The sequence below is a fragment of the Chionomys nivalis genome, chromosome 21, assembly GCF_950005125.1.
Source record: "Chionomys nivalis chromosome 21, mChiNiv1.1, whole genome shotgun sequence".
NCBI classification, from domain to species: Eukaryota; Metazoa; Chordata; class Mammalia; order Rodentia; family Cricetidae; genus Chionomys; species Chionomys nivalis.
In genome coordinates, this window is record NC_080106.1 from 42752046 (window position 1) to 42766959 (window position 14914).

At 44.4% G+C, this 14914-nt stretch overlaps 1 protein-coding gene across 1 annotated transcript in view; it reads right to left on the bottom strand.

The window, feature by feature from the left end:
* Positions 1 to 14914, bottom strand: part of Tbc1d9 (TBC1 domain family member 9) — a 109816-nt gene that overhangs the window by 37661 nt on the left and 57241 nt on the right. Inside the window, exons 3-5 of the mRNA XM_057753437.1 lie at positions 11670 to 11788; positions 2644 to 2872; positions 1980 to 2241 (exon numbers count right to left, since the gene is read on the bottom strand). Coding sequence (XP_057609420.1) covers positions 1980 to 2241; positions 2644 to 2872; positions 11670 to 11788 — 610 coding nt within the window. The remainder of the gene's footprint in view (positions 1 to 1979; positions 2242 to 2643; positions 2873 to 11669; positions 11789 to 14914) is intronic.

Genomic DNA, 14914 nt, shown 5'->3' on the forward strand with positions numbered 1-14914 from the left:
CGAACAGCGAAGCGGGTCTGCTGGCTGTCACGCTCCATCCTGAACTATAGGACAGGTGAAGAGACCTAGGATCAAGTTCTAGATCTCACCTGAGGCCTCTGATGATACCCTTTCCCCTCAGGCTTCCAGCCCACCGTGCCTACCAAGGCCCAGTTTTCCACCTGGCTTCCCACAGCGAAGAAGGGGAGTGCAGAAGGGTCCCCCACCTCCCTCTGCTGTCTGTAAAATCACCTCTGTCCTCCTTGGCTCTGGAGCTGCATGCATCGGGCATCTCTTCCCTCCTAGAGATCTCACTGAAGACTGTTTTCTTAAGCTCCATCCTCAGCCTTAACCAGGGTACCCACCCTCACCAAGGAAGTATTCCCATCAGATTCCTGCATGCAGCCTGTTTGCTGCTGTAGCCACTATCTCCTGCCTGGTAACACCCCCTCACGGAGGGAGGAGGGAGACTCCTCAGAAATGACCTTCCCAGGCCTAGGACCTGCAGAGACACGCACCATCCACCAGGCCTTCAGGGGCTTTAGGAGTTACCGACTGCTGGGAGAAGGCCCTCCATCAGGCTGAGCCGCCACACCTCAGTGAAGGTGACGCAGGCGTCCCCAGGAGTGGATGCCACATCAGGGTGGGCTTCTCAGTGACAAACTTGGGCTCCTGGAGGCAACCTCAATAACTCACTGGTCCCTAAGCTAGATTTGGGTGAATCATTTCTCTGGTCTGTCATATCTGGGATGAATGGGCACTGGTTCCTGTCTCTGTGGAAAAGGTCACACAGCATCAAAGATTTTCCAAACTTTAAAAAAAAAATCCATCCCTTCTCCGTCAATTGCCTTTGATGTTTCCTCTGTTAACTGCCTTTGACTTTTGCCATCTATATAATTCATTAATATAATTAATAAATCTGTTGTGCAGTAGGATGTCAAACCCCACGTGAAACCTCAAAGACATCTTAACCACCTCCTTTCGGGTTCCATTCTTTCTAACCGCATGGACTTTATAGGAACGACCTCCATCCTGATGTCCTGGAGGCAACTCCATGCAATGCAATCAAAACTGCCCTTCCTTATGCCCTGGACACACTCTCCCCTGACTCCTTCTAAGGGACTCTAGTCGACCCGAGCACGGCAAGCGTGTCTCTGACAGGCCTTACCCTTCTCCTCCACTCCCTCCGCCTTGCTAAAACAACAACAGCAACAGCAACAACAGTATTAGATTATATTCCTAAAGCTAGCCACCCAGGCCTATTCCCTTCTGTGGACACTTATAATTCCTGAGGCTGATTACCAAGTCCAGCAGTCAAACGCCCCCTTGTGGCTACCCTAATTAACATGACCAATCAAAATTAAACACCTCATCTTAACACAGAGTTCCTCTTGTACCTTTATAAACTGCCTTTTTCCTCCGTACCAGGTCTGTTTCCTCTCTATCCTGAGGCAATCCTTTCATTCCCTCCCATCCTACACCTGCTCCTTCTCCCCAGCTCCAGTCCCATTCTCCCCCGTCCTCTAGCTCCCGTCCTCTGTCCCTCTGGGGAAAATAAATCTCCTTTGTGCCGAGAACTTGGTCTTGGGGTGTCCTGAGCCAATCCTTTCAACTTCTGCACACAGCCTTACGGCTTCCCTGCGGCTTCTCCGCCCGTGTTCTGACCTCTGACCTGCTCTTAGTCTTTCTCTCTTGGGCTGCCCCCATGTGCCCATCCCTCTGCACGAAATGTGCACCTGTCTATAACCCATGAACCCAGCAAAGAGCAGCTCGGTGAGAGGTCACATGAGGTCATCCTGGGCCCGCTGTACTTAACGCTAGCAGAGATCCCACCCCGTGGTGGAGGAACCCATCCTGCCTGTCTCGCTCACTGACCAGGGGTGGCTCAGGCCGTCTTTTCCCATTGTACCCATGCTCAGGAAGTGGAGCTGGTCAGAACTCAGGGCCTGCGCGGATGGAAAGGTTTTCCCTCCCTGAGTTCTACAGTTCCTCTTACCCACCGTTTCAGGGCGGACACTTTTTTGGGAGATTTCTTCTTGAGTTTTGGCAGGGACCGGTCTTGTTCAAATCCTTCATTGTCCAAGAGCTGCCTCATGGCTATGTTGGCAAGCTGCTCCATCAGCTTGAACGTCTCGGTGATGTTGAGGAACACGGAGAAGAAATGCTCACTGGATCGTGTGCTCACTTTGATCCCATCTGGCAGAAGCAGCGTGGCGTTCTTCTCCAGTTGAGTGATGTCCACCCACCGGATCACCAGCTTGGCTGAGCACAGGCAATAAGGTCCGGTCAACACTACTTAGTGCTTTTCCAGATCGGGTAACCACACAGCCCTGCTCCCAACCTTCCCAACAAACTCTTCTGAGCTCCTGGTCCTTGTGTTTGTGGCCTCATTTATTAGTTATAACGTGTATCACATAAACTCTGTGATCAGAATTATTACAGACTGAAGTCATGCCAACTATACCTTTGGTGACCCTCAACTGCTCAATGAACTATGTGTTTGCAGTTGTTGAATTGAAAATAACGGAATTCGCTCACTAAATAGCCAGGAAAAGATCTCGACTCACCTCTACATACATGGTTTTGATATTCTGACTTGGTTTATGAGTTCTGGGAAAGCCTCCGTGGATGTCCCAAAGGCTCCCATGAAGCGCACCCACTCACCTTCCCTGCCCATGAGGAAGGAGGAGAAGCACAGGTGGTTAATGCTGAGGTACATCCAGCCCTGCCGGGGAACCTTCCCCTTCCAGTAGCTGCAAGAGTAGTAGTTGACAAGTTTTTCTTCTTCGGGCATCCCAAAGAGCCTGTGGAACTTCACGATGGCCTCCTTGAACTTCTCGGTGTCATCATCTTCCTTCACGTCATTGATCCTGTTATACTCCGCAATGATGCCCTGATTGGGGACAAAGCATACGGGTAGAATTATGACGGCCGCCGAAGAGATGGAAGCAAAACACGTTTAAGACCGGATTTGTTTTAAAGATTAATTCCCTTCCAAGGCAACCCATCGGATTCTAAGCTTCCGGTTAGCTCCCAGGTTGGCCTGGAACTGATGATGCTGACCAGCCTGGCCTTGGATTCACTGTGGTCCACCTGTTTCTGCTTCTCAAGAGCCTTCGCACTTAGCCAATTAACCAGCAGCGTTTCTGCACTAAAAGATTCTCCAAGGATCTTACTGCCCATCGCTTAGCCAATTAACCAGCAGCATTTCTGCACTAAAAGATTCTCCAAGGATCTTACTGCCCATCCATTGGTGCTCATTGTTTCCTATGTTCACTAGGAATGAAGCTGTTTGTCTTAAAATAAGGAAATAAAAGGCCTTTGCCAACATAATTTTTATTAAGTGCATCATGACAGGGTTATCATAAAGGTCAGTTCTGCCTTTATATAAAAAAGAATCGCCATTTGTTTGGTCAGGGGAGAAAGGACTGACTGTCATCACTAATGGATATCTGACCGGAGACCCCTACCTCAGGAGTCATCGGAGCTGGAAACAGATGAATACAGGAAGAGAAGTCAGTTAGACACAAGATTCTTGGACAGCTGGGCAGGAGATAGAATGTTTGCATAGCAAGCAACTGGGCTAATCTAAATCCATTCTGGTCACCTGAGAAGCCATTTAGCTGCTAGCCAAATCCTCTGCAACTCCCTAAAGACTGTTTTTTGTGCATCTCTTTAGAGAAGAAAGTTACCTTGGGCTCAGTGGCTAAAGGCACTTGTCAAATCGGATGATCCGAGTTCAATCCCCAGGACCCATACGGTGGAAGGAGAGGCAGACACCTGCAAGTTGTCCTCTTAACTTCCACATGGGCACTGCGGCACACATGGTAACACATGTGTGAGCGTGCATACACATATACACACACAAAATAAAATATACATATACACACAAAATAAAATATACATATACACATATACACACACAAAATAAAATATACATAAACACACACAAAATAAAATACACATATACACATATATACACACAAAATAAAATATACATATACACACACAAAATAAAATATACATATACACATATACACACACAAAATAAAATATACATAAACACACACAAAATAAAATACACATATACACATATATACACACAAAATAAAATATACATATACACACACAAAATAAAATATACATATACACATATACACACACAAAATAAAATATACATAAACACACACAAAATAAAATACACATATACACATATATACACACAAAATAAAATATACATATACACATATACACACACAAAATAAAATATACATATACACACACAAAATAAAATACACATATACACACACAAAATAAAATACACATATACACATATATATACAAAATAAAATATACATAAACACACACAAAATAAAATACACATATACACATATATATACAAAATAAAATATACATATACACATATACACACACAAAATAAAATATTTTTTAAAAGATAAGGCTCCCTTGGATCCCATGATTGACTTTGTAGTCATAAAATCGGTCCATATTCAATCTTTACCTTCTCTGATCTCACTCTCATTGGAACAGTCTGGACTTCAGAGGATGACAGCTGCGGAGTCAGGGCCCAGAGTGTCCCCTGTATCCGTGTGAGCTTGTGAAAACTCTGGGATTTCCCCAGATATGGCCAAGTCCCTCAGGATAAACGCTTACAACAGGATCATTATAGCTACAATTCCTGGCCTTCAGGCTATCTATTGGCTCTCATTCTTCCAGCGTAGCCTTCATATTCCCCACAAACATCCTCTTAAAACAAATTTTGAGGGACAGGATAGCTGCCTGAATCAGCTAGTAAAGTGGTTGCCATATAAGCAGGAGGACCTGAATTTGACTGCCCGCAACCTACACGGAAACCAGCTGTGGAGGCCCATTTCTCTAATTTCTAGCTCTGATGACGGAGACACAGGGAGACCTGGGTACTTTGGGGTTAACCTGTCTAGCTGAATTAGAGACTTCCAGAGTCTGTGAAAGATATTGTTTAATAAAATAAGGTGGAGAACAATTGAGAAGAACACCCTAACGTTGCCCTCTGGCCTCTATACATGTACATCCGTGCACATGCACCAACCTCACAACCAGCGCGCGCGCGCGCGCGCACACACACACACACACAAGTTGACTTTTAGAAAGTGGAGCAAGGGTTCAGCAGTTAAGAGCATTTGTATTCCAGAGGACTGGGGTTCAATTCCCAGCACCCCCATGGTGGTTCACAACTGTCCCTAACTCAAGTTCCAGGGCACTAGCTTCTCTTCTGGTCTCCACAGGCACCAGGCACATATATGATGCATGGGACATACTTGCACATGCAAAACATCCATATGAAAAAAATAAGGAAGGTTAATTAAAAAAATTGACTACATAATTCTTATAATCAATGACCTAAGGAGCTCATCACTGCGGTCACACCAGAGACACTAGGTCACGTTCATGTGAATCCAATCAGCACCAGCTTTTCCTTCATTGTACAGGGTCTGAATAGTTCCCAGGAAAAGCTCCGCCCCAGCCGGCCCAAGGTCCCCTCTAAACTCTCACCTTCTCGGCTCTGATCCTGTCACTCCGTCCCCTGTAACTGTTTCAGGCACATCACCAACCCTCCAAGGCTGCTTTAGTGAATTCCCACCTCTCTGTGAGCCTTCTAGCTATGATTCTTTCCCCTCACACAAAGCACTGGCAAATCCCTGTGTCATCCACTGAAACGGTTTCCTGAATTTCACATCCATTGCCACACCTTTTCCCTTGGGGACTGCCATGGGGGCAGAAGGGAAGGCCTCAGTCTTCCAAAAATTCTCATCACCTTTCATGCGACTGAAAGTCTTGGACACACAGCTAAGAGCAAACAGTAGAATCCCTACGTGAGCACAACTTCACTGCTCATCTTCAATCTATTCTACCTTCAGGGCCACGCCTAGACCCCCAGCACAAGCCAGAATTATCACAGTGGCTTCCCATTAAGATTCTCAGCCCACTCAGCTTTTGTACAGCCATGTTCTGAAACACAGACTTGCCAGCAATAGTCCTACCAAAGCCTGAACTGAACCCACAACACAAGATCACTTCCCTGACCATCCCCCACCCGTCACCCTCTCCTCCCTGGGAGACTAAGCAACACGTAATTCCATTGAAATATTCTCTTTCAATTTACATTGGATTCTGTTTATATTTTCCTCAGCCATTAAATATGAGTTGTAACACTAGTGTCTTGAACATTACATTACCTAACATCAAAAGGTATTCAGTTCGATAGTCTTAGAAGAGAATATGTTGGGCTCCCAAGTGAGACTATATCTTTAGGAGCCATATTTTTTTTTTTTTATTGTATGATCTCAGTTGTGGATTGAGGAATCTATACTGTTTCACAGTGTTGACGTTTAGAAAACCAAGTTTCCAGTTGTGGACTTGACCATCATCACCCAGGGTAGCAGTATGGCTAGCATCCAAAACAGCGTCGTCAGACAACCAGAGGTGGTGTGAGGGCATTGGATCACCGGGTAGGAGGAGTTCAGAAGGATCTTGATGAGTTCAAAGCCAGCCTGGGCTACATAGTAACTTCTGGGTCAACCTGGGCTACATAGTAACTTCTGGGTCAACCTGGGCTACAGAGTAACTTCTGGGTCAGCCTGGGCTACAGAGTAACTTCTGGGTCAACCTGGGCTACAGAGTGAGACTGTTTCCAAGCAAAAAGAAAAAAAAGGAAGAAAGAAAGAAAAAAAAACAAAGAAAGAAATAAAAAAGAAAGGAGGAAGGAAGGAAGAATGAATGGAAGGAAGAAGAAGTGAATAGGAAGACACACACAACTAAGAGGAGGAGAACCCAGCAACAGGAAGCAGCATCAGCATTTCCTAGGCAACTCCAGCCTGGAAACCTCAAGTGCGCTTCTATTTGCTGCTCTTTGGCGGATCTCTTACTAAGTCAGAATAGGGAGCACATTAATACTAAGTTATACACAGCAGACCACAGGAAAGGCTCTGTATGTCTTGGTACAAAAACACTATGCTAAATACCAACTTCTAGAGTGTTCATTTAAACTTAAACATGTTTTTAAGGATGAATAGATTGATGAAAGTATAAAACCAAGACACTCTGGAGCCTAATGTAATTCATCAATAGATCATTCAATAGATCAATCCCCTCCTCCAACTTTCCCACCCTTAGGAAAAGACAGAGTCCCGAATGCCCAAGCCCTCCTTAAGGCTTTTCTGTGAATGTTCAGCCAGAAGGCCAGGTTGCTGGAACACAGGATGGAATGTTTCTTCATCAAAGTTCTACGGGTTCTACTTAGTCCAAAATAAATCACTCTGGTTCTAGGCAACAGCTGCTCATGTAAATTTAACTGTGTAAAGGTGTACTTGAAGGGTAAAATTAACTTGGCAAACCAGACGCTAGCCATTGTGGTGTATGCTTTAATCTCAGCACTTGGGAGGCAGAGGCAGAGATCTTGGTGAGTTCAAGACCAGCCTGGTCTACACAGTAAGTTCTAGACAGGCCAGGCCTGCATAATGGGACCTCGTCCCAAAACAAAACAAAACAAAGCAAAACAAAGCAAATACATGTTAAAAAACAAAACAAAAAACAAAACCCAACCAACCAACCAACCAATCAACCAACCAACCAAAAAACCCCAAAACTTGGTAAACACGAGAAAATGTTTAGCTTTATAATTGAGGACAGATAATTAAAGCATGAGGACATTAAATTTCAAAGCCATTGTAGCAATAGGCAGGAGAGATGACTCAGGTTAAGAGCAAGTACTGCTTGATCTTCTAAAGGACCCAAGTTCGGTTCCCAGGACACACCTCAGGTGGCTCACAACAGCCTGTAACTCCAGCTCTGCAGACACCTGTGCTATTGGGCACAGATCCCTCGCAGACACAGGTACATACACCTAATGAAAATAATAAAATAAGCCTTTAAAAGTTGTGAGAGTGAAAGCAAGCCCGGGGGATTCTGGCACAACTTATGCTTACAGTCCATTAAAGAGTTTTGGTTCATTACCATGTTTTAATCGTTTTATCTGCTAACCTCTATCCTAAAGGAGATCGGAGAAATAGAATCTGCGGCAGAAGTCAGGAAAACTAAAGTGGTGACTGTATCTTTATTTGTCTGCCTGTCCCCTGCTAATTTAGAAGCAAAAGTAACTTCTAGAAAGACAAAATGAATTATGGAGAGTTATATTCGGTTAAAACAACTATAATGAGCCAGGTAATGGTGGCCCACGTCTTTAATCCCAGCACTTGGGAGGCAGAGGCAGGCGGATCTCTCTGAGTTTGAGGCCAGCCTGGTCTACAAGAGCTAATTCCAGGACAGCCAAGGATACACAGAAAAACCCGTCTCAAAAAACCAAAATGAAATCAAAACAAAAACAAACAAAAAATAAAAAAAACCCAACAGCTATAATTATATAGAGTAGACAATAGTCAGGGCTGCATAGGAACACAGAATACGACCACTGTGATCAACAAGTTGAAGCATCTAGAAGTAAGCATGCAAAATGCCATGCATGGCACTAGAATTCCTGTGGCCTGTCTAGGTAACTGTCACATTTATAATTTACAAAAGTTAGTTAGATCCCATAACAAATAAACCTGCTAGTCCCCCTAAGTACTGGGCAACCTGTGACCAGGCAAGCCACTCATTTGCACACGAATGACATTATTTCACACATTACTGCTTTAAAGGGAATTCCCTCCTCATAAACAGTTTCAGGGGAATTAACCTGACATATTTAATGTAACAAGAAGAAAAGCTACTTGACATAATTTGTCCTTCCCTCAGAAGCTTGCTTCTTCCTCAATATCTTTTTTTTATATTATACAGAGATGGCTGCATCAGAGGCAGGACTGTGACATGGGCCCTGGTGACCTGTGTTGTCAGATGTCTGTGTGTCTTCTCCCTCTTTCCTCCAGCCCCTCACACATGAAACAATTAAAAACTCTCCTGATTTCTATACTCACATACATTCATTACATAGAGTCTGAGTTTTACCACACAACTCCCAATTATTCACACACACACACACACACACACACACACACACACACACACACGTTGTGGTATTTGGCCCTTCCCAATGTGTTAGTCCCCTCCCCCTTTCTTAGTCTCTAAATGGAGATTGTCTCTCCATTCTGAGGGAAGGCCGGGCATGAGAAGTAGGCAGGGTTTCTCTGTGGTTTTTGGTGCCTGTCCTGGAACTAGCTCTTGTAGACCAGGCTGGTCTCGAACTCACAGAGATCCGCCTGTCTCTGCCTCCCGAGTGCTGGGATTAAAGGCGTGCGCCACCACCGCCCGGCTGCTCCTAACAATTTTTGCCACACAAAGTTGTAAGGTGACTTTTTGTGTATGAGGGATGCTCAAAATGATTAATTCATTCTGTTTTAGCACCTGGGTTTTTAGACATTGTTTAAAAACCTTTTATAGAACCAAAATAAGGGGAATTCTAGTGAGTGGTCTGGCAGAAGGCTGCTGTAAAATCCCATAGGAACAGCCAGTGTCCTCTTTCCTCTTTCTACATAACTTTTTCACGAGCACATAATAATTGAAACAGCAAAGACTGATGACAAATGACAAGCAGGAGGAATAGCTAACAACACGTGTATCACCAACAAAAGGCAAATGACCTTTCCAGAAAAATGACTTTCTGAAATTAAAAAAAGGGTGTGTGTGTGTGCTGGGAACATAGCCCAGCATAAAGTCCTTGCTTTGCAGGAACGAGAGCCTAAAATCAATACCTAGACTCCAGTAAACCACAGCTGGAGCCAGAGACAGGCATGTGGGTCCCTAGGGCTCGCAAGCCAGACAGCAGTGTCCTTGCAAGTCCCAGGCCAGAGAGGGAGTCGGTGTTTAAAGACAAAAGAAGAGCTGGGTAGCACTTGAGGAAAGACACCCCAGACTATCCTCTGGTCTACACACACACACACACACACACACACACATACACACATATACACATATGCAAAACATTCAAGAAAAATAAGACCCCCAAATCTTGTAAAAGATAAACAGAAGATACCTGCAGTCATGTATAAATAGACACAGAATGTGGCCCTTACCATAGGAAACGCTACCCAAGCTCGTTCAAAGATAAGTCATTGTATAAAGTTGCCTTAAAGTTGGCAGAAGTTGGAAAGTTGAAGAATCCACGCTGCTGGAGAAGCTGCGGGGAAGGAGGTATTTGCACGCGTACTAGTGGGCATATAAAATGGTACAGCATCCTGGAGGAAACTGAGAATACTTTGCAAAACAGCACGCACATTTGCTCTTCAATCTGACAATTCGACTTCCCCAAGTTCAAGGTACAGACAGCCTCAACCATATGCAAGCACAAATGCATGAGATTCTAAATGCAACAGAATTTATAGTTGCAAAATGTTGGACAGCACCTAGCTATCAAAGCACAGGTAGTGACTGAACTGATTATAACACACACGCCAAACAAAAAGACAAAAGGAAGTCAATGATTCTGGATTGGATTGTGAAATGAAAAAAGACGGGAGTTTTCAAAATGATAATTTTGAAAGAACATCTGTAGTTAACAGTAGTCTGCCAGTGCCAATTTCATATTTAATAAAACCATCATTTACAAACTTTTACCTGAAGAACTATTCAGTTTTTTTAAAAAAAAAATCAGTGGATACTACACCAACAGGGAAATTTTGACAAAAATTTGGGTTATTTATGGTTTAAAATATCTTCCTATAGAAATATGTAAACATAAAAGCATGAATTCTACAGTGGAAAACGGACAGCACTTTGAACGGGTTCACGACACCAGCAGGGAGCAGATAAGTATCACGTGCCTTGGGACACGGCAGCCCAAGGAGGACACAAGATTGCTTAAGTAGCACGCTGTTCCAGGAAGGAAGAACTTGAATTCAATCACGGAGAGACATCTGACAGAGCCTCAAATGAAATAGCCTTTTCTAAAAACCAGAAGTGCACAAATGAACAACATTAATGTCATAGACATAAGGAACGGCTGAGGAAATGTTCCAGACTGAAGGGGACTGAAGAGATGCAAACTAAATTCAGTTCCCTTAGGGGCTGAAACACACAGCCATCGAGGGTACAATCAACCCAGTTTAGATTAGAACACACGGGACTGCGGGGATGCTGGGCAGCTAAGGGCACTGACTGCTCTTGCAGAGGACTGGGTTTGGTTCTTGGCACCCACATGGGAGCTCCCAAGCATCAGTAAATCCAGGGGCTCTGATGCCCTTTTCTGATGTTGGAGGGCACAAAGTCCATACATGGTACACATACACACATGTACACAAAACACTTGTACACATAAATAAATTTAATTTTTTAAAAATTAGAATATATACTATTAAAGTGCTGTAAAAATGATGCATTTATGCACATTGGTAAATGATGCTATTTGTTTTCATCAGATATCAATATTGGAAAACACACACTGAAGGATTCAGGAGGAAGGATTCCCTCTCTTAAAGGTTAGTTAGCTTTAAGAATCCGAAGCGGGGCGGAAGATCAAGACGGTGGGTCATACACAGCTCTTATTTTTGTAATATTTCTGTGAAGTTTAGATTTTTTTTCTAGTTGAAGGGTTTTGGTATGTTTAAAAGTACTTTTTTTTTATCCTTGAGAATTTTATACACACATACTACATATTTCAACAACATTCAACGAAAGCAAAATGAAAAGGCTACCACTACCTGTATTTTTCCTCTTACAAATGTGGTGATGTCATTCTCGTTCTCGAAGATGGAGAGTGTCTGCAATAGATTCTGCTCAAGCCATTCCCAATGCTCAGTCACCTCCTTCCTGGAGCCACCTGCACAGAAGCAGAGGGGACAGCGGCAGATGTCAAGTTTCACGCCAGAGGCATATTAAGAACCAAGCTTACTTCACCAGTATCCAACACTGGCAGAGGAGATTGCTTGCCCATCCCGGACTTCTGACTTCGACTCCCCAGAGAGGAGACACACAAGACAACAAACACGAGGACCCCCAAGAGCAAGTACTGGGTTCCAGATTATGCAAACGAAGTCATTCCAGAAACCAAGATGGTTCAGTTGACGAAGCCACATACAGCACAAAGGCATATGAGCTGGGAATTTAGTTCTTTTATTCCCCCTTCCAGAATATATAGCTTACAAGGTGACACAGATCCTGTCGAGATGTGAGCTTTCCGTGCTAAGCTACAGCAGGGGTGAGCAATGGTGCGCCCATGGAGATATTATAATGTGAAAAAAATGAGCCTTGTTCCACTCTGAATGAGATGAGAGCAGAGCCTCGCTGGAGGACGGTAGCCATCGCCCCCCCCCCCAGAGCCTCGCTGGAAGATGGTAGCCACCCCCCCCCAGAGACTCGCTGGAGGACGGTAGTCTCCCCCCCAGAGCCTCGCTGGAGGACGGTAGCTACCCCCCCCCCGCCCCCGCCAGAGCCTCGCTGGAGGACGGTAGCCACCCTCCCCAGTGTGGCTGCCTTGAAGCACAGAGATGAGCTCATCCGTGCAGCTTCCAACCAAGTCACTAATTTCTGCCAGTTGCTAAGAAACACATGCCACCTCACTCGGAAACCTCCAAATTAAACCATCCTAGCCTTGTAATATATGTAATGAAACTACCCTGCAGGGTATAACAGAGTGACCGTCCGGATGAAGTCAGGCAATGCTAGAATAAGCTCCCTTTATCATGATCCCACGAGGTAGAGGCTGTAGATTTAAACCACCCTCAGTTACACATCTCGATTGCAAGTGCTTCCGGTCTCCACATGGAGGAGAGGAGCGAGTTTCTGGTGCCATTGGTTCTTCGGATGCTGCCTAAGATCCCCAAGTCATCTTTTAATGGGATCTCAAGAATGTCCACTAGAAAGTCAGGCTATTGCAAGCTGACTCCCAACAGAGGAAGAAGGGTGAGAGACATGGGTGAAACCTGCAATTATACTCAGATCTCTCGCCTCAGAACTAAAGTATCTTTAAGACTGACAGGCATGCTCCAGGCACCTCTGGACCACTCTTAGAGGGAAGACAGAAAGAAAAAGGAAACCCAAGTTCACGTTCTCTCACTTTCGGACTAGACACTAAAATGTCTGACAATGGATACTTAAGTGAGGCTGGTTTGGGTGCTCAGTGAACATGTGCATGGCCCTCGGTTCAATCCCAAGGACGTCAATAAAAGATAAAACTGCAAAAAGGATGCTCTTGCAAATGCTAATAAATCGGTTCTCATCAGAGCAGTCGCGTGAGCCCCTGAAGAGATCTTCTGCATAACAGACACTTTCCATGGCTCTGGGCCAAGGGCAAGCATGTGTAAGAGCAACATGATGCCAGTACCACACAAGGCTATGGCAATACCTGCAACTCAAGTAAGCCTGGCCCCTCCATCTGGCTAACATGAATGAGCTGGCTATCTTTAGACAGTTTTTAATATTCATCTCAAAGAAATGAACACACGAACAATGGCTCCTCCTCCCCCTCAGACTAGTCCTGTGGACAGCACAAGGGAGTGTGTCTATAGACACAGTTTAGAAAGTGGAAAATTATAGTGATATATTATTGGTGTTTTAATAAATTAAGCTGGTCTGAAGGTCATTGCAAATCAACCACACTAGTCAGTCATACAGGCCAGGCAGTGGTTGCACACACCTTTAATCCCAGCAGCCTCACTAGTTAGTTAAAAGCTGGGCAGCGGTGGTGCACACCTTTAATTCCAGCACTAGGGAGGAATATAAGATGGGAGGAGACAGGTCTCACACTCCTTCTCATTCTGAGGATTCATGGAAGCAGGATCGCCATTTTGGTTTGATCTTCAGTTTGAACCCCAATATCTGTCTCTGGGTTTTTATCACGCATATTACATTTGGGGCCCAACATTTGGGGTATGAATTCAGGAAAAAGCCACTGGCACAGGCTGATAGGCTGGAGCTACACTTGGGGCTCCAGCTCCACCTGGCTAGGCTTTCTTTTCTTTTCCCAAGCCTCTAAATGAGTTTGGAACTTTCCTGTTGTGGCCTCTTTGAAACAGTCTCCAGCTGCCACCCAAACTCCAGAAGAAGCTGAGCTCCAAACACCACAAGACTCAACAGCCCTAGACTGGATGGTTCTGTTCTGTCTTCAGGTAGCCCCTCACCACATGTGCTTTTGCCCAACCACTGCACGTTTTTTAAATAGGCACCCCCTCCCTCTTCCTCTCCCTCTCCCCCCCCCCGGGTTATCCCTGAGCCCCCTTCTCCAGCTGCTGCCAAACTAGGTAGCTGCCTTGAAATCCAGTCAGACTTTTACTGTTCTATGCAGCAGCAATAAGCCCCACATCTTTATCAATATCACCAGTAGATTTGGTAAGACAATTAGTGTGGTGGTACACATCTTTAATCCCAATGCTTGGGGGCAGAGGCAGAGAGATCTCTGTGAATTTAAGGTGTGGTAGCACATACCTTTAAGACCAGCACTTAAGAGGCAGAGGCAAGTGGATCTCTGTGATTTCAAGGACAACCTGGTCTACTGGGGGAGTTCCAGGACAAAGATACACAGAGAACCTGTCTCAAAAAGCCAAAAGTTAAAAGTAAAAATAAAAGAAATAAGAGGTTAAAATAAAGCCATGTAAAGATGAAAAATACACAGAGAATCTTGATACTGTATGTTATTATGTTCTCTTTGAATAGTTTGAATGCTGAAGAAGAAGCAACAGCTGCTAAAAAATATTTGCTTATAAATGCTGCTGAATTAATCCAAGATAGGTATTTTGAAAATACCTTGACTTCAAAATTAAAGTCAAAAGGTATGTTGCTTTGGAGAAGAGATTTTGCTTTTGCTTCCACAGGAAATGAGAGGCTGTGGATTCATTCTGAATTAAGAAAAATCAGGTTTGATCAAGGAAGACCACCTGAGAAATCTCTGGTAGGAACAGATGGCCCGGATGTCAGAGTTCTACATCTAGAACAGGTTCAAGACTGCTGC